At 48.4% G+C, this 19,001-nt stretch overlaps 8 protein-coding genes across 8 annotated transcripts; 2 read left to right on the forward strand and 6 right to left on the reverse strand.

The window, feature by feature from the left end:
- Positions 1 to 4,413: 4,413 nt before the first annotated feature.
- On the reverse strand, positions 4,414 to 4,665 carry BAUCODRAFT_57308 (uncharacterized protein; the record flags this gene model as incomplete). The annotated part of the gene is made up of 1 exon (XM_007674871.1): positions 4,414 to 4,665. A coding segment is annotated over one exon (252 nt), but the record flags the coding sequence as incomplete, so codon positions are not given.
- Positions 4,666 to 6,855: 2,190 nt separating this feature from the next.
- BAUCODRAFT_21231 (uncharacterized protein) lies at positions 6,856 to 8,696 on the forward strand (the record flags this gene model as incomplete). The annotated part of the gene is made up of 2 exons (XM_007674661.1): positions 6,856 to 6,896; positions 7,013 to 8,696. The coding sequence occupies 2 exons, from the start codon at positions 6,856 to 6,858 to the stop codon at positions 8,694 to 8,696; spliced, it is 1,725 nt and encodes a 574-aa protein (XP_007672851.1).
- BAUCODRAFT_336444 (uncharacterized protein) lies at positions 8,685 to 9,115 on the reverse strand. The gene is made up of 2 exons (XM_007674963.1): positions 8,994 to 9,115; positions 8,685 to 8,931 (listed from the first exon to the last, which is right to left on the reverse strand). Coding segments are annotated over exons 1-2 (234 nt in total). The 5' UTR covers positions 8,995 to 9,115; the 3' UTR covers positions 8,685 to 8,698.
- Positions 9,116 to 9,237: 122 nt separating this feature from the next.
- Positions 9,238 to 10,053, reverse strand: BAUCODRAFT_63386 (uncharacterized protein; the record flags this gene model as incomplete). The annotated part of the gene is made up of 1 exon (XM_007674913.1): positions 9,238 to 10,053. The coding sequence occupies one exon, from the start codon at positions 10,051 to 10,053 to the stop codon at positions 9,238 to 9,240; it is 816 nt and encodes a 271-aa protein (XP_007673103.1).
- Positions 10,054 to 10,250: 197 nt separating this feature from the next.
- On the forward strand, positions 10,251 to 10,738 carry BAUCODRAFT_336407 (uncharacterized protein). The gene has a single exon (XM_007674964.1). It carries the CDS (start codon positions 10,437 to 10,439, stop codon positions 10,692 to 10,694), a length of 258 nt encoding a protein of 85 aa, XP_007673154.1. The 5' UTR covers positions 10,251 to 10,436; the 3' UTR covers positions 10,695 to 10,738.
- Positions 10,739 to 12,273, reverse strand: BAUCODRAFT_336406 (uncharacterized protein). Its single transcript, XM_007674965.1, has one exon. The coding sequence runs from the start codon at positions 12,076 to 12,078 to the stop codon at positions 10,783 to 10,785; it is 1,296 nt and encodes a 431-aa protein (XP_007673155.1). The 5' UTR covers positions 12,079 to 12,273; the 3' UTR covers positions 10,739 to 10,782.
- Positions 12,274 to 12,468: 195 nt separating this feature from the next.
- On the reverse strand, positions 12,469 to 12,789 carry BAUCODRAFT_21234 (uncharacterized protein; the record flags this gene model as incomplete). The annotated part of the gene is made up of 1 exon (XM_007674662.1): positions 12,469 to 12,789. The coding sequence occupies one exon, from the start codon at positions 12,787 to 12,789 to the stop codon at positions 12,469 to 12,471; it is 321 nt and encodes a 106-aa protein (XP_007672852.1).
- Positions 12,790 to 12,855: 66 nt separating this feature from the next.
- Positions 12,856 to 18,856, reverse strand: BAUCODRAFT_29768 (uncharacterized protein). Its single transcript, XM_007674679.1, has one exon. The coding sequence runs from the start codon at positions 18,616 to 18,618 to the stop codon at positions 13,078 to 13,080; it is 5,541 nt and encodes a 1,846-aa protein (XP_007672869.1). The 5' UTR covers positions 18,619 to 18,856; the 3' UTR covers positions 12,856 to 13,077.
- Between the last annotated feature and the right edge of the window lie 145 nt (positions 18,857 to 19,001).

Below are 19,001 nucleotides of genomic sequence, written 5' to 3' on the forward strand. Positions count from 1 at the left end.
CCCTAACCCTAACCCTAACCCTAACCCTAACCCTAACCCTAACCCTAACCCTAACCCTAACCCTAACCCTAACCCTAACCCTAACCCTAACCCTAACCCTAACCCTAACCCCTAATTAAGTCTAGTAGAAGTAAACTATAATATCTATAATAAAGAACTCTTAGCTATTATTATAAGCTTAAGGTACTAGAGAATCTATATAGAAGAAATACTAAAAGTTACTATCTTCTTTAACTATAAAAACTTAATATACTTTACTACTACTAAAGAGTTAATTCGATAGTAAGCCTAATAGTCGGAACTCTTAAGATAGTATAAATTTACTATCTAGTATACTTTAAGAAAAGATAATATTAGAGTAAATACTCTTAATTAAAGATTAGACTATATAGAAGAATATATTATATAGTAATAGCGAATTCTAAAGATAAATAAAAATAAGATACTATCTACTAATATATAGGAATTTAATACTATAATATATATACTAGACGACTATAACGAAGAATTTCTAGTTAATAAATAGAAAAAGTTCGTTATATCTAATAAGTAAATTAGTAAAATAATTATATACTACTATAACCCGCTAGAAAGAGGATACTTAAGAGTTACTAAAATAAATAAAGCTAATATAATAACGCTTCGTATTCCTATATATAAAGAAATATATAGTAAACTATATTAAGAAATATATCGAATACTAAATAAATAAGTTAATATAATATACGACTTATAGAGAACTAATAGTATAATAACTACTAACTAAACTATAGAAAGAAGTTATAATAGACTTTATTAGACTATTACTAAAATTATAAGATCTAGTAATAAAATCGATATATAACTCGATACTTATTATAGTTAATAGGCTTACTAAGTATATATACTTTATTATATATAATACTATAATTATAGCCGAATAGTAAGCCTATCTTGTTATAGATAGGCTATTTCGCTACTATAGATATCTAAAAGTTATTATCTCGAATAGAGGACTAATATTTTATTTTAACTATTAATAAATATTTATTTCTAACTTCGGGATTAGCTATAAGCTCTTAATAGCCTTCCGACTATAAATAGATAAATAGATAGAGTATATAAACTAGACTCTAGAAATCTATCTATAAGCTTATATTAACTATATATAAGATAACTAGTTAATACTACTTCTAATAGCGTAAATAGTACTAAATAGCTATATATTAGAAATAATAAAAGTTTCGCCTTATAAAGCGAACTTTATATATCTACTAAGACTAGATATAATACTAGTTCTAGGACCGAATATAGAAGCTATAAAATAATATATAAAAAACTTATAATAGCTCTATTATAAAAATATTTATATATCTTCCTTTAAGACTATAGTAAGATCGAAATCGATTATAGATTCTTAGCTTAAAAAGGGGGATAAGGTCTATCTCCTTATAAAGAACCTTAAGACTAAAAGAAATAGTAAAAAGCTTAATAAAGTTAAGATTAGATTTTTTATAATCTCTAAGAAATAGTTACTAGTTAATTACTAACTCGAACTCCTAAAAGATACTAGAATATATCCTATATTCTATATCTCTCTTCTAGAACTAGTAGATCTTAAAATACTCTACTAAACTATATTCTATTATAAAGACTAAAAAGAAACTAAATAGGAAGTCGAGAAGATCCTAAAATAAGAAGATTAGAATTACTTTATTAAATAGAAAGATTACTTAGACTTAAATAATATATAGGAACTACTTACTAATCTTAAGAACTACTAGATACTTCTATATCGATTCTACTAGAATTAGAAGAAAAGTCCTAGAAATTACTCTTAAGATTAAAACTACTATTAAAGATATTCTAAGTTTTAGAACTTAAATAAAGAAATAAACTAGTTTTAGATAGAACTAGGTTATAAAGAAAATCTAATAACTTTAGTACTTCTTAATTCTAAATACTTATATTCTCTATAGTAATTATATTCGCTTTATATATTTCTAGTAAGTTAAGCTACTACTATAAATATATCTTCTTTATAAAATTAATATTTAAAATCTTACGAGCTTTTTCTTAAGCCTTATATATCTTCTTAATATCTTTATAAAGACGAATTCGCTTTTTCTTTAACTACTTCTATTCCGATTATATTATATATAAGTTATAGTATTAACCTCGATATATATATTCGCTATATTAACTAGAGTAAATATAGATATAGTAAACTCTCTTATACTTTATATAAGTAGTATAAGGCTTAACTATAGTATCTCTAGAATATTTAATATATTCTATAAGATAGTAATAGTAAATAGTATTAGATTTAGAATAGATCTTAGATATAATAAAGAGCTATAAAATAAAAAATTCTTATATCGAGATAACGTAAGTTAAAGAAGGGATAGTATTATAGCCTACTAGTATCTAGAATACTTAGCTAGACGAATAATATAGAATAATTAGATAGCGGAGTAAGCCGTAGTATTAATTAGAACTTTAATTAGTTAATTAGCTTAATTAAGAATACTAATTATATTAATTATACTAATCTAAGGATAGTAGATATAAATCTCCTTTATATATAGCTATAATAGATTTTATAGTTAGGAGTTTATATTTAACTTATATTATAAACTAACTAATTAGAATTAACTTATTATCTTATTCCGATCTCTTATATCGATTATACTTTAACTAAGTAATATTTTACTATCGACTACTAGACTATCTAATAAGTACTAACTCTACTTATAACGACGAAATTACTTAACTTCTATTATATAAATATAATAGTATATAATACTATACTATAATATAAGTAAGCTCTTTCTTATCTTTATTAATCTTCTTATAAAGCTAGACTTAAGTCTTATTTAGAGATTTCTATAAGAGATTAATATATAGCTTATCTATATATATATATTCTAAGTACTTTAGCTATAATAAGGACTTTATTATAATATACTCTTTTCTAGATAAAAAATACTAATTATAAGAAATAAAGAAAAGATAACTATATTTAAGAATTTCTTATACTAGTTAAAGTCTATTTTAGCTAGTATATAATATCTTATAATATAATCGAATAATTTAGAATTAAAATAATTCTAAGTAAAAAGAGAATAATATTATAATATAATTAGTATAGATATAGTTATATTCTAGTACTTAATCCTTAGCGAGTTAAGCTAAGGATACTTAAAATATCGGCTCGACTACTTACTATTAAGTATAGCTCGATAGTAAGTAGAAAGTAACTATCGAGTATAACTCGATATAAGCTATAATAAGATATAAATCTCCTTTATATATAATAGTAATAGATTTTATAGTTAAGAGTTTATATTTAACTTATATTATAAACCGACTAATTAGAATTAACTTATTATTTTATTTTAATCTTTTATATTAATTATACTTTAACTAAGTAATATTTTACTATTAACTACTAGACTACTCGATAAGTACTAACTTTACTTATAATAACGAAATTACTTAACTTCTATTATATAAGTATAATAGTATATAATAGTAATATATCCCTTTTAAGTCTTTTAGTACTAAATATTCTTAAGAGTATTTAAAGTATTATATACTATTATATTTATATAATAGAAGTTAGGTAATTCTATTATTATAAGTAGAGTTAGTACTCGTCGGGTAGTCTAGTAGTTAATAGTAAAGTATTACTTAATTAAAGTATAATTAATATAAGAGATTAGAATAAAGTAATAAATTAATTCTAATTAGTCGGTTTATAATATAAGTTAAATACAAACTCTTAACTACAAAATCTATTACTATTATATATAAAGGAGATTCGTGTCTCGTTATAGCTCGTATCGAGCTACGCTCGACAGTCGCCTTCTGCTCGTTGTCGAGCGGTGCTCGACAGTCGCCTTCTGCTCGTTGTCGAGCGGTGCTCGACGGCGAGCAGTCGAGCCGATGCCTTAGGCATCCCTGGCTCGACTTGCCAAGGATCGAGCACTGGAGCGCGGCTGCGCCCGTGCTGATCGTGTCGTAACAACTACCTGAACTGTCGTACGGGTACGCTACGCAAACCCGTAAGCGCAGTCCGTACTGCGACGAAAGGGAGGCGGTCGCTGCTTCTTACTTGAGCGCTGGAGCAACACGGCATACGAGAGACGCTTTGGCTTGTCGGATACTGCACGCCTCCAAGCAGCAGAGCAGTCGCGCTCGACACAAGCACAGCTCTCAGCCAGTCAATCGTCCACAGTATCGTACAGCCTGCTTTGTCTCGATGCACAGGAATGTCCAGAAACATCGCGATAACGACCAGCGCAACCGTTACGATCGGTACATTGATCCAGAAAATGTACGGCCACCCAGCGTGCTGCGTCAACACAACACGCAGAACGGGGCCCACTGCAGCAGCAATGCGGCTAACGCCTGCATAGACTGACATGTAGAAACCGCGCTCGCTAGCACGAACATGTCCGCAAGGTAGATGTTTGTGAGCACCACAACAGCGCCCGCTCTAAGACCTTGCACCGCGCGGCCAGCGATTGACATTGGCATGTCGATCGGTACGGCCGCGATGACAAGGCCGAACAGGAACAGAAATATGCCGGCTGCCATTGTACTCCGTCGACCAATCACCCCGGAGACGGGAGCCCCAAATGGCATACCGGTGGCGGTGACAAGTAAGTACGACGATCCGACCTATGGGTACAGCGCTGAAGTGACTGCGCGACGGCTGGAAATGACCGAGCGCCAGACTTTCTCCTGCCTCGTAATTTCTGCCTGCGTTAGCGGTAGACGATAAGGGTGCCTTCCGGTATGGGAGGATACTTACGGCGTCGATATAGCAGTGGTCTGTAGTAGCCCAATCTGGACAGCGTTTTGTATACTAACAGTACGCGATTTTGACGAGCTGTGCCCGTGGAAGGTCTCCGTTCTCCATTTCATCAACGACTCTCTGAAAACGCAGGTTCTACGGCACAAGCGACTTAGACTCGGACCAAACCTTGGAAGATTGCAGCAGCACCTCAGCAGCGAAGGCATGAGGCAAGATAAGGCTTCGGAACTACGATCGAATGTTGCCCGCTGTACGTCTAGCGACACTCCGCATGAGAGCATCTGACGAAGCAAGATGTGAACCCTAGCAGAAAACCTGATCTCCTGTACATGGTCCCTTGCTAGCTTCGAGACATCCTTATAAACAGACGTTGTGTGATCCGAGCAGTTAAAGAAGCGACATCAGAGATTCGATTGATTTCGCCAGCAAATTTGCCTGAAGAACTTCTTTCCGACACTTTCGCAAGCTCAATACACATCTCGGGGCCTCAATACTTCCGTCGAAGACTTTATAAGACTAGTTGAGCATGCGAACGAAGTCATAGGCCGCGCACACAGATCTTATGACGCAAAAGTCGCCCGCAAGAGGTCCGCTTGTTTGCGGAGCATTCGCTTGAAAAAACCTTCGCTTACTGCAGACCTCCCTCGCAGCATAACAGCCAATAGAGAAGAGTTTCACTACCCTTCCGAGTTCGCGATAGTCGTCACTGCAGCTGCGCAGAAGGTCCGAAAGTACGATATGCTTTTTCGTGCTTATAGGATACGACACGACTGGTGACGCTTTCGCTCACTCGGAAAAGATCTCGCAGCGTTGGGAGGCATGGAAAACGATTCTACCGCGGATCTGAATCAAGAAAGTTCGTAAAGAGCAGCCGCCCGCGAGGGTCAGGGAGGTGACCGACCTCATCTTGCTTGTGCACTGTACCCGGTCCGCTACGATCTCAATGGGAACACCTTCGCATGCTGGCTACACCTTGCGCAGCTTCGGACACAAGATGGACATTTCTGAGAACTACCTCGATGCGCGAAAGTGGTTATAACCACCGCGCACGAAGGTGCTGGGATGCGAACGGCTCTCGTGTTGCAGTGGTTGGCTACCACACAAGCCGAGAGCAACTTTGCTTGACACGCTGCGCGGCTTCGTGGCATAGGAGAGGCATTCTCGAGACCTGGCTGGACACGCGAAGGTTGTTGTAGGCACTGCGCACGGAGGTGCTGGGGTACGAATGGCTTCCATACTGGTTGAGTGGCTGACTACCACACAAGCCGGGAGCACCTTCGCTTGACGCCTTCATCGGCCCGCGTAGCACAAAACAAGAGTTCATGGAACCTCTCTGGATATGTAAAAGTTGTTGTTGCTACTACGTCCAGAGATCTTGGGGCGCGAAGGGGTCCTTTGTGCTGGTGGAATGGTTGGCTGCGGCATAGTAAGGAAACGCCTTCTCTCACGCTCGCTTGCTGGGTACACTTTGCGCGGCCCTCTTACACAACACATCCCATATCAGATCCCATCAGACTGCGGGAAAGTCGTTATAGCAACCGCGCACATAGGTGCTGAACTGCGAACAGCCCTTTGCTTCTAACTGCAAGCTTACCTTGTAAGGCGATGCCGTAGGCTTACGATACGTCAAGGCCGTCATTGCCGCAGTCAGTCTATTCCAGTTTCATTAGCATCCTTGACTGCTGATTGCTTTGCCGCCTCATGTCAGGTGGAGCTTGTTGCATCGCCTATGTTGGCTCTCTATGCTGGCCAGCACAATCAAACAGTGAGCTCGAAAAGTGAATCTCTCCGCATGCTCCCGAGAATCTCCTCTAGTATTAATGTTCTATATAGCGGTTACTAGAGTAAACGCTCGGTTAGGACATAGCTAGTAGCGCTATCTTAGAGCTCTCTATTGCCGGCTATTTAGCCCCGCTACGGTTATCGCTTCCGCGGTATAGGTACAACTATTGCTACCTTGTCTGCTTTCGTAAAGATATGTGTTCAAGTAAAAGTTGACGTGAAGTCTACCAAAACAGAAAACAGAGGGGCGCGGCACACTCCACGTCGCCGAGATGATCCCACCCTTCGACTACTTCGATCACATCCGCGCGTGGTGAGCCATCCCTTTAACCCCACCCGTCACCCCACGTTCCGCGTCACGCTGTAACCGCTCCGTCCACGAACCATTGGCAACAGTGCAGCGGGCTGACATATTCCGCATCGCCGCAGTAAGCGCAAGCAGAATGAACGAGCCTCTCGAATCGCAACGCTTCCCCGACCTTACCTCTATCCTCTCGGCCCGTCCGAGCGAGACATACTCAACGAGGACATCGAAGACTTGGTGAATGATGTCCAGAATGGCGAGAAAAAGGCTGTTGACGTACTCCGAGCGTACGGCAAAGTGGCTATCAAGGCTCAAGAATCCACAAATTGCGTGACCGAGGTCATGCTCTCCTCAGCGGAGACCTGGCTCGAGCGAGGCGACATCAATCTCAAAGGACCGCTGGCCGGCATACCCGTCAGTCTAAAAGACAGCATCGGCGTCGCAGGCTTTGACAGCAGCGTTGGCTACTCCTGCAACACCGGCAAGCCTGTCAAGACCGATGGCGCCATTGTCCGCATGCTCAAAGACGCCGGCGCAGTCCCGTTCGTTAAGACCGCACTGCCTGTAACGTTATTAAGCTTCGAGAGCTTCAACGACGTCTGGGGACGAGCTCTCAATCCACACAACCCTAAATACTCTCCGGGCGGCAGCACAGGCGGCGAGGGTGCACTTCTTGCTTTCGGCGGAAGCCGCATAGGGATCGGCAGCGACGTCGCCGGCTCCGTACGAGCACCAGCCCATTACTCTGGCTGCTACAGCTTGCGGTGCAGTACCGGACGATGGCCGAAGCTCGGTGTAAGCACATCTATGCCCGGCCAAGAGGGCATCGCCTCCGTCTTCTCACCTATGGCACGCACACTTTCCGACTTGACCTACTTCACACGCTCCCTCATTCAGATGCAGCCCTGGAAGTACGATCCCAGCGTGCACCCACTTGCCTGGCGCAGCGAGATCGAATCTGAATACAGAGACCGTAAGCAGTTGAAGGTAGGAATCATGCGTACAGACACCGTAGTCGACCCATCTCCAGCCTGTGCTCGTGCCCTTGACATGGCCGCTTCTGCGCTTCGCGACGCCGGCCACGCCGTCTTCGATATATCGCCCCCTGACCCAACGGAAGCCCTAGTTATCGCCAGCAATCTTCTTAACGCAGACGGCACCAAAACCTTCCGCTCCTTCTTCCGCACGGGCGAAACCGACGACGCTGGAGCGAGGCAGTTTGGACGGTACATGCGCTTGCCCCGGCTGGTCAAATGGTTCTACTGGGCTTACTACCGCTACATCAAACACGATAACATTTGGGCCGCCCTCATTAACCCTTGGCACTGGCACGCAAAGTCCGCTTACGAGCAGTGGCAGTGGGTGGCAAAACGTGAGCTCTACAAGGTCAAGTGGCACGAATGGTGGAATTCTCACGGCACTTTCGGAGATGGTCTGGACGTTATACTGACACCTCCGAATGCTACACCTGCTGTGCCGCATGGTGGGATGAGCAGCGCGGCGTCCGCTTGCGGCTATACTTTCCTTTTCAACATTCTCGACTACGCCGCTGGCATCGTCCCAGTCACGCACGTTGATCCTATCATCGATGCCCTTCCGATCGACTTCAATATACGGAAGCTGAACGGTGTCGCTCAAGGCGCTTACAAGCAATACTCTGCTATCGATATGTCCGGCCTACCCGTCGCCGTACAAGTCGTGGGACGAAGACTGGAGGAGGAGAAAGTGTTGTCCTGCATGCAAAGGCTCGAGGATGCTCTGGAGGCGAAGGGGGACAGGTATAAGCTCTTGGAGGTGCCGGAAATGTGATCTTACTTATGGCTGACGCAATGTGCACGACCCTCATGACGGCGGTACTTTTCTTCATTCCGCATATGTTCGGAGCAAGAATAGACAGTTAGATCGGGAAAGCAGCGACGAGCTGAATCATAGCGCCATGCTTCCGACAGCGCTAAAGACAGCACTCCTAATGTTTGTTGCACCCTTTCAGTCGACACGCACATTATCCCGCATCCCAAAGCATCGGCAGTCCTACCAGTCCTCACTGCGCCGCGGTCAGCGTGCTTGCCCCCATGCCGGACAACTGAGGAGGCGGTGGCTTTGTACTTTTCGCAGCCGCTGCTCTAGCTCGACGAGGATACGCCGCACTCTCGTTGACTGCTGCGCATGATCCGCGGCATCACGGTCGTCTTCCATACTCCCATCGAGATTGATGCCGTCGACTTGCTCCTGAGGTTTAGTGCTCTTGCGGATTCTGCAACAAGCCCCTCAGAATTGTGCCAAGCCCAGAATGTGTTGCAGCAGAGACACTGCTTGTACTCCTGCAAATGCGGCAAGTGACAAGGCGACCTCAGTCCAGCGGATGCACGACGCCAGCATACTCTTGCTTGACCCAAACCCCCCTCTCAGCATCAAATCGGTGATTCCCGTACTTCATATCTACCAGCGCATTCTCTCCGTACTCGTTAACTAACAGGTCGGCGTAGGCGTATGGGATCCTCACTGGAAAATCCTCAAACACGCTGATGCGGAGCGGGAAGACGTCATCGAACTTGTAGCTGTGCAGGTCTTTAACCATCAACGCATCCTCCCCGCCCTCCTTAGCAGTTCTGTTCCGACGCAGAGTTGTAACGTCGATGAACAAGCCGGTATCCATGTCGACCCAGCGGGCGTCTATCCGGTTGACGCTGTCTTCACCGCCTTCCGCGTAGTGAGGGTTGACCTCCAGTAGGTAGTCGCGTCCATGCGCAGCAAGCTCTGGGAGGTGGTGGTGGTAGACCGTCATGTTGTAATAGTTCGCCAAATGATAGAGCGACTTCTCCGTGATCATCACATCTAGGTCATTGTCCCAAGGCAGCACTTTCCGATTCCAATACCAGCCGAGTAGAGTACCATGCATAAGCCAAGTCTCAATACCAAGATCGTTCATCGTGCTCAAATAAGTATGGCACAACGCAGTGAGATGGTCGTTCCGCTCCTCGTACCCAAGCTGGCGATCTGCAAAGCGGCCGTCGTGGTGTCCTGAAAAGCTCGACTCGTGGAAGTACTTTCCGGGTTGATCTTCGTCTACATTCTGGCGGCTCCACTCCACATGCGTGCGAACCTGCTCGAACGGAGCATCACCGAGGACATAGCAGACTAGGAGGAGACCGACAACGGCGAACATGATCGGGGTCATTACGACCTGAGGTGAGCGAATACCATGAACGAAATAGGCGCAGTGGCGGCAACACAGAGCGGGGATGTGAGATTCACGCTGCAATCCTCATCACCATTCGTGTGGAAAGCCCAGTGAGCAGCGGTGTCGTGTTTGCCCTGGAGGCATGATCGACCAAGTAGAGATGGATAAAGTGCAAGTGGCTAGAAGCCTCTAGCCTTCATCTAGCATGCATCATCCCGTTGCGTAGGTTGTGGTTGGCTGACTGGACGCGCGTCGCCGTCGTCGCAGCAGTCGCTATTACGGGTTGCGCAAGAAGTGCAAGGGACTGCGAGGCGTGGCGACCCCTTTATGATCAAGCTTCTAATGCAAAGCTTGGTCAGCGCTAGTCAATGCTTGGTACAACCTATGCCGAAGTTCCGGATACATTCCGCACGATCGTGCTGCACGACAATACAACTCCGTGTGGCTTTCGACGCGGTGACCACGTGCTGCTCTGCCCTTGCTTGATATGCCTGGAGAAATCCTGCTGGCTGGAACGACATGACTCCGATCTAGCATCATCTCAAATTTGCCGCCCGTTCTTACATCCCTTGCTTTCGACTGGGGAACCCCCCAGTGAGCTGCGGCGGAGCTTGTTTATCTTGTAGCTAAAGCTTAAGCTAAATCGGACGTGAGGCGCGCGTTTAGATCGTTATCGGTCGCAATCTGTAGAAGGCAGATGCAAGTAGGGTTGGGCTATCGGAGCGCGAACGTACGAATACTTTCTTCGAGCTTGCTGCTCTCCTTCAGCGTGCGGACGTACTCCCCGTGCATTAAACCGTAGCAATAACAGCTCCCCACGATCAAATATTCACTCCCGGAAGGACGAAGTATGAATGGAACGCTGGAACCGAACAAGACGGCGACGATATCGCCGCTCTGAGCTTCCCGAGGGGACATGCCAATGCGCCCATTGTTTGTCACAAAAAAGCGATGATCGTCTCCGCACGCTAGCCAGGCCTCTTGGAAGTATGCAGGATAGCTATCTATTCCCTCTTCGTTGAACCAAGCATGCGTAAGGAACGATGCTAGAAGCTTGGCATCCGTACTTTGGTTCCGAGCACTCATGTCCTGACAGTAGAGCATAAGGTCTGGATCGAAGCCCTTCTCCTCGACCTTCGCTTTCCATTGCGCTGCTAGTGCTGCATGTCGAGGATTCGCACGGTTGAAAGGCTCGGTAAGGAGCCCACCCATGGCCATAACTACAGCATCCATGAGGTCCGATTCGATCTGAGCTACTTTCTCTTCGGCGAGCAAGAAACAGTAGTATTCGATGAAGCCGAATCCGTATTTCCTGTGCAAATACGCTTGCTCGTCAGCACGGTGGTCGTCAGCTTCAACGCATAAGAGAGTCCAAATGAGTTGAAGTGCTAAAGGTTCGCAGTCCGGACTAGGGTCGGCATGCTCCCGAGTCAGGCTCCAAGCATCGTTGAATCTTTTTGAAGGCGGAATTGGCTGGTCCCATGGGCAGTCCGCCTGCGCGCTGATAGGCCCGACTGCTACGCCCTTGATACACAATACGTCAGTTGACGCTTTCCACGCTTGAAGTGGAATGCCATCAGCGGGGAGAAACTGCTCAGGGTGCACGCCGCAGATGTACGCATGCTTGATATTGCCCCAGATCGGCACCCAAGATGGCCACCGTTCAGCGAACCGAATTGGATGATTTTCCGTCCATGTACAGTTCTGAAGAATGTTGAGCCTTTGCTCGGCTTGGAAGAGGACATGCTCGGTATCCATTTTATACACATCGACAACCGGCATCTGGTAGTCGACGAGGAACGACGGCCGCTGTTCTGCAGCCACCAGGTTCATCACCGCATAGATCTTATCACGTGGGTCGGTTGCTTTCCTGTAAGATAACAGTCCAATCAACCAAGCGAAGTCCCTTCTGCCTGGATATCCATCGTGAGAGACGTCGTCAAGCAGCTGTTGCACCATATGGCAGTCCTCTTCAACCACGTAGGCTTGATGCTGGGGGTCCCGATGCATGGGAGGTAAGCCATCCAATACTGTGCTCTGTTCGCCCTAAATCGCCGCCTTTGCGATAGTCAACCAAGGCATATCAACGTCGCCCCACATAGCGATCGCATCTGGCGCAAGCATTACTTCCTGGAGCATCCATACTCGTGTGAAATATGGTAAAGCCATGAGCGCTCTGTAAGCTCTCCACTTTACCGAATTCTGAGCCGGCAAATGCTCGTCGCTTATGATTTCAGGCAGACGCTTCCCGTGCACCCGATCGATTGTTATTGGAGCTTTGTTTCTGCTTACGATGTCGACCACGAAATCTTTGGCACTCAAGGCAAAACCCTCAACATCAGGACCAAGCCACATAATCACCCTTCTTGCGAGGCTGAAAATCTTCCACATGTGGCTGACCTATTGTGATCGTTCCTGGAGGTCAGCTTGGTTGATGCAGATCTGGTCCATCCATAACACCCTAGCATTATCTTTCAGCCGAAGACGTCGTAAGGCTTGGGCACCATTGCGGGTAACTTCAACATCACGACTTGCGCAGTGGACGACTTCTTTGTAGTCCATACTGCCCCATAGATAGCTTACTGCTTCATAGTGTTGCGGCGCATCCGCATCTTCGATGCTCGTCATACAGGTTAGGGGTTCGCTGTCGCAACCCGGGGAGAGGTGTAGGAGACGAAGCTGACCATCCTTCAAAGAGACTGTATAGATGGTGTTCTCCATTTCATGTAGGCGGTCTGATAACACTCGAATTGAAACCATTCATATGCGAGAAGACACCTACGAGCTTGCAGGAGTAAGCATGTCGTTGGGATCGTAAGGTCCAGCTGGAACTCGCAGAATCTCCCAAATGCGAGCTGCATTAGCGTGCGTGCACGGGTACCGAGCAATCTGTCGGTGGCAGCAAGCAAGCTCTATGTATTCGTTAATGCACATCAGACAGCACCGAAGTATGTATTGACGCATCGCTACCCCCATGCTACCCACTATGCCCATACTCCTCTACCTTCATCACTCCGGATAGAACTTTTTAAACAGCTGATGCAACAGCATATTTACATCCAACTTCGCTCCTCCGCTTGCTCCCTTCCCATCATCAAATACCGTAATCGCATGGCGATTCTCGAACTGCGCCTCGAACAAATTGTCCAATAGCACATTCGTGCTCGCACCGGGTAGCATCATACTTCCAGAGCTCGCTTCCAGGTGGAATACGCCTACCTCATCCGAACTGATGACAACATTCAGCTGAGTCCAATGCTCGGGCGGATACCCTGCCCAGCTCAACAGAACGCCTTTGTCTGCGAGTTGACGGGCAGAGTACTTGTAAGATCCGAAGCGAGGCTGTCGACCCGCTTTCTCCAGCTCGCGCTGGTGGGACCATTGCTTGGTAAAGGGCAGCATGAACTTATGCTTCCCTCCCTTTTTGTTGGCCAGCGTGTGCATGCACTGCTCGATGTAGTCATTGTACTTCTTCAGCTGATCCTCGAGGTCGGCGGCTTTGATGTTGAGCTGTGAGAGCGTGGCTCGCGTCCCTTCGATCTCGCGCTGGCGTTCCATTCGACGACGGTGCTTCTGGCGAATGTCTGCTGCTAGGGCGTTGAGGAGGTCCTGGTAGTTGTTGTGCCGGCTGACTCGGAATTGTGTGGGGACGTGCGGTTGTTCGAGCGCGATGATGTTCTCAAGTGCTTGGTGCTTCAGCTCGACGAATGTCATGCTTTCCAGGTCGAGCAGGTCACGGCGGGTGTCATCAGAGAAGGCAGAGTGCGCTTCAGAGTATACTGATTGTGCTCTTGAGCCTCGCAATGAGGCCCTCGGATCGAAGGCCGAGTTGGCGCGTTTTGGATGCCGCCGTTCGCGATCTTTCTCTGCCCGCTCCTCGGTGAGAACCTCAATCCACCGGTCCGCGTCGGCGTGCGTAATCGGCCGGCACATGATTTCCAAAAGATTCGAGCCAGTCTGAACCTTTATAATGTACAGCACCAAGCGCTTCGTCGCCATGAAGAGCGCCCTTGCTTCAGCGTTGGGATCTTCCTGCACAGTGAACCGGGACTTGAGCGTCAGTGTGATCTCTCCACCAGTCGCAGCACCGCTGAGGTCGCTCTCGTTGCTCTTCGCTGAGCCCAGATCGGTAAGAACCTCCTTGATGTGGTCGTCTCGGCTCGGTGCAATGGATGCCGCGTTATCCGCGACAAGGCTATGCAGCGTAAAGACGTCTGCGAGCTTGATGTATAACGTCGGCTTCGTCCTCGCATAAAGGTCGCTGAATTGATCCGCATCGAAGTGCTCCTCCGCAGTCGGGATGGCGAAGACATGATGCAGAGCCTCGTGCCATCTCTCCAGTGACTCCGTCACCCAGTTGTTGAGCGGTTGGAGGTAGAGATGGTCGGCACCGAACAATCTTCCCGACGCGACTTGACCCAGCACAGCAGTCACCTGGCTCAGGTTACGCTTGTTGATCGGACCCAACCCATGGTCCACGACACCCCACATCTCTGGCTCTCGCAAAGCAGGTAGGAGGTACGACTTCCACAGCCAGTTGCCAGCAAGCAGGGCCGATTGCGCTGGATCGTCGTGAGGGAAATGCTGCGACAAAACGCGGTACTGCTCAGCCGCCAGATACCGCACGGCGTACGGCATTCGATGCATCGACTCCTCGAGCGACAGAAAGAATCCATCGCAGATGTCTCGCAGATCCTGCAGATGCTGAACGTAAGTCTGGCGAACATCAGGCTCGCGGATCGCGACCTCTCGCGGCAAGTCGCGAGGGCGGGTCGATGTCTGGCCGGTCGACAGCTCCTCATTACCCAGTAAGGCGCGGTATATGTGCAGCGGATCGCTCTCCAAATCCAGATGCTCTTGCCCTACAATCTCGTTTCTCACCAAATTCCCGAACAGGGACTTCAGGTAAGCCCTGCAATGCGGACTGCGCACATAGCCCAGCAGAAGCCGCTGGTGGAACGCCCCATTTTGCTGTCGTACAGTCTCCTCAACTTGGGTCGACCGCTCGACGGTAAGCTGCATACTCGCCGCCAGTACACGCAGCAGCAAATACTCTTCTCGACTTTTCTGCGCATACCCGAACAGCGTCATGAACAGCCGCTCATAGTTCTTGCCATCCTTCTCCGTGATGCCTCTCCCTGTCAAATGGTAGAACAGCCGCGCGAGATACACCGGCTGAGTCTGCAGCAAGAACAACAGCTCCTCATATCCCGACAGCTTCTTCTTACTCGACTTATTCAAAGCCTTGAGATCGAAGCCACTGCCACTCGCCAAAGTACTACCCTGGCGCAGGAGCTGGGAGGCTGAGCCACCGAAGTGCTTCTGATGCTTCACCACTTCGTCAAGCGTGATCTTGTTCTTGACTAGTAGTGCGATCTTGACGTCCAGCCCTTCCACATACCCCTCAACCAGCTCGTTCCGGCGGACGCTTTCGACGACTTGCCGGCGCAGACGCTCGGCTTCGAGCTCGCTCTCAAAGTCCAGATTGTTGTCGGTCAGAAGGTGCAGATGGCGTCGCACGACAGGTAAAGGAGGGTTCTTGCCATTCACAAGACTCTTGTAGCTCTCTCCTTGCTGCTTGGCGCGGACAAAAGACTGCAGTTTGATGACTTTCTGCATGTTCTCGCGGTAGTGCTGACGCTTTGCCGTGAAGCGTCCTCGGACCACGAATGCTCTGGCCGCCGACTGGAGCTGCAGAACGGTATTCTCGTGATCCTCGAGCTCGGCAAGTTGTCCACCGATGTGGCTCCGCAGCAGCATGGCACGAGCGAGCGCCTGAAGTTGCGTAATGCCTTTATCTTCGCGCTCCATGGCAACGAGAATGTTAAAGATCCTTTGGCGCTCGATATACGCTCGGCCTAGGGACTGAAGCGCCGCGATTTGTTCTTCTTGCTCCTCCAGCGCGGCAAGGTCGAGTCCGATTCTTCCTCGCTCAAGCATCCCTCTCACAAAAGACTGAAGCTGCAGTACCTCCCCGTCATGTTGCTGGATCTCTCGGCGCAATTGCTTCGTCTGTTGCCTGGAGATGGATGCACGCGCAGCCGCTTGGTAGGCAGTAATACTGTCATCCGTGACCAGCAGCTCGGCTTTCTGGATCTTGACGTTCTTCCTGGCCTGGTGCGCTCGCAGCAAGGATTGCACCTTCAGGAAGCCAGCCTCACGTCCCTGCAGCGCGCCTTTCACCCTAGCTTCCCGCAGCCTTGTCAGTAGTCCGCGGCCCGCAGCTTGCACATCGGTGATGGAAGGCTCGTGTGTCTGGAGGAGGCCGTGATGCCTCTGTACTTCGTTGCGTTGCAGCAGCCCACGAGCTGCGGTTTGGAAGCGCACAATGTTTGCAGCTGCTTGTCGTGCGGCTGTCTTCTGGCTCTGTACATGCCTTCGCAACTGAGCGCCTCGCATAGCAGACTGGAGAGCGCACACGGTGTCCTCGACATCCCACAATCTGTTCATGATTGCAGCAATGCGCATCCGCTCAAGCGCGCCTCTAGCTTGGGTTTGAAAGGCGAAAACCTCACCCTCTACTTCCCTCGACTCATGCCACATGTCGCCAGCTCTCCATCTCCCGAGCGCTCCACGGATGGCCGCTTGCAGTTCCTTAAGCCCATGCCGTTGCCTTTGCAGCTGCGTTCGAAGTTGCTTCGTTTCACCGCGTTGCTGTCGTCCCCGCCACAGACTCTGCACCTTGACAACGGCCTGCTTATTATCCCGCCAAGCGCGCTGTTTCCTGTGTATACTTCTTCGAACCAGGAACGCCTTGGCTGCGGCTTGGAAATGACGGTTCGATCGGTCCATCATATATTTGAAGTCGAACACCTCTCGAGCGAAACCTCCGCGAGCGAGAGATTGGAAGGCGGCGATGCTGTCTTCGGAGTCCCAGAGGTCTTGCATAACTGCGCCAAGTCGTAGTCGAACAAGTGCACCACGCGCTTGTGATTGCAGGTCTACAAGCACGTCTTCCTGCTCTGCGAGAAGCTCATCAGATGTTAGTTCCGGTTCCGGCTCGACCTGCATGGCTTCTCTCATCCCGCCGAAGTTGGGCATGGCGACTCCAGACCTGTCAATTCCCTTCTGTGTCTCCTCAAGCTCGTGCTCCTCGAAGTGAAGCTGACCAACCAGGTTGCCTATCCGGAAGTCGACGATACCTTTCCGAAAAAGCAGCCAGGAGAGCGCATGAATACAGTAGATCACCTTAGGAATGTTCTTCTTCTCGTAAAGATCGACCAGCTCGAAACGAAACAGTTCTGGTAGATCGACTTCCGACAAGAAGCGGAAGAAGAGTGCGATGTTGTCCGAGTGTCGAAACTGTAGCCGTAGGCTTCGGAAGATGCGCATCGATCCAAGTGCGCGCTGTGAGTTGGGAGCGAGCGACGGTGCGAGACGTATGACCACCTCTGCCAAAATCACACCATCTCGCAGAGCCTCCTCCAGCTGAACGATAGGCGGCAACTCCGTCGGATCCAGAACGTCTTCCAGCCATGCTCGTGCTTCGCCAATATGGCAGAGGTACTCGTACGCTTGCAAATGCTTGCGCTGAGAATCCATCCACCGCGTACTGGAGAACTGGGAGGCAAAGTGCGACTGAGACTTCGCAGGCGTGACCGAGCCTGACCGCTGAAGCTTTCTTCTTCCGGTCAAGCCAACCACTTGCTCCTCGGGTGAATGGACACTCAGGTCCTCGCCACCACCATTCGCAGACGCCATCTTGCTAAGATGGCGAAGTTGTGGCGTGGAAGATTTCTGCAAGGTTGCCAGGTCTTCGCCGTCGAGCAGTGGAAGCGCATTGTCTGTGGACGAGAAGCGCATATGGCCGCGGTCTCGGGGACGCGTGCTGGCGCGTATCGAGTCTGACCTTGTGATCGTCGCGAGGCTGTTCCGACTTGCGACTGAAGGTGGGCTTGTCGTCAACGTCGGCTCAGGGGAGGACAGCAAGCGGCTGTCTGTGCTACCACCGCGAGTATGTGAGGTAGGTCTTGGCGGCGGATGCATGCTTTCATACTGAGACGGCGGCCGAGGAAGATGGTAATTCTCTTTCTTGGGGGATGTGAACTCCATACTTGCCGTCTGCGATCGACTCTGCACACTGTCGGTCCGCGTGTTAAGCTCGACCGGTCGTAGCGCGCTCCTGCTCTCACCCCGCCCAATGCCCATCCGCCAGTCCTCGTCATGAACCTTCTTTGGGCCGACATCCATCTTGCGAGCGACCTTTGACGGCGATTGAGTCTGTTGTTGCTGCTCACGCTGTTCCCACTTGGCAAACGCTGCGCTTTGCTTCACCGGGCTCGCACTACGCTCCCGCTTTGCGCTCGCACGGCTCACGAAAGGGTCGCTTGTCGCGTCATAGCCCGTATAGCTACTTTGGCTGTAGTTGGAGCTCGAGTTGCTATTGACGGTAGGGTGTCGACTGAGTATCGCGGTGTTCTCCGCGTCGCTGTCATTGGAGATGGTAGAGAGCGTATGTCGCAGCGGCGATGGCTTGCTTGGGCTGGTATCTCGGTAGCGATTGTGCGGTGGTGAGGTCGGCGACCTGTATCCAGTCGGGTAGGTAGGCATTCTGTACAGACGGTAGGCGCAGATCGCGCCGTTAGACGCAGAGCTGGTAGGTACAGGGTAGCAGCGAGAAGGCGCGTCCACGTCCAGTTCACTTCCTGCTCATTCCTGCGACGGGAAACCTCCGGGCATCAATCTAGCATCTCTGATGACTCCATGACACGATCCGGTATCTGTACAGAAGAAACGGAAGCGGTGGTGAGCGCAGCGTGACCTTGTCGTATAGGCCCGTCCCGTTTGTTTACGCTCTGTTGATGTCGCGAAGCTTAAAGCCCACTTTTCCCCGACGCGGAAATCCTCCGCTTCTACAACGCTTCCCACAGAGTCAAGCGGCGGCTCGTCACATCGAACCTAAGACTATTGCGGACCAGTTCAACCTACTTTGA

This window comes from Baudoinia panamericana (genome assembly GCF_000338955.1).
Source record: "Baudoinia panamericana UAMH 10762 unplaced genomic scaffold BAUCOscaffold_2, whole genome shotgun sequence".
Lineage (NCBI taxonomy): Eukaryota > Fungi > Ascomycota > Dothideomycetes > Mycosphaerellales > Teratosphaeriaceae > Baudoinia > Baudoinia panamericana.

Bases quoted from the DNA above. Each gene is read 5' to 3' on its own strand.
- BAUCODRAFT_336407 (XM_007674964.1), top strand. From the start codon at position 10,437: ATGCTTGGTACAACCTATGCCGAAGTTCCGGATACATTCCGCACGATC.
- BAUCODRAFT_336406 (XM_007674965.1), bottom strand. From the start codon at position 12,078: ATGCATCGGGACCCCCAGCATCAAGCCTACGTGGTTGAAGAGGACTGC.
- BAUCODRAFT_29768 (XM_007674679.1), bottom strand. From the start codon at position 18,618: ATGCCTACCTACCCGACTGGATACAGGTCGCCGACCTCACCACCGCAC.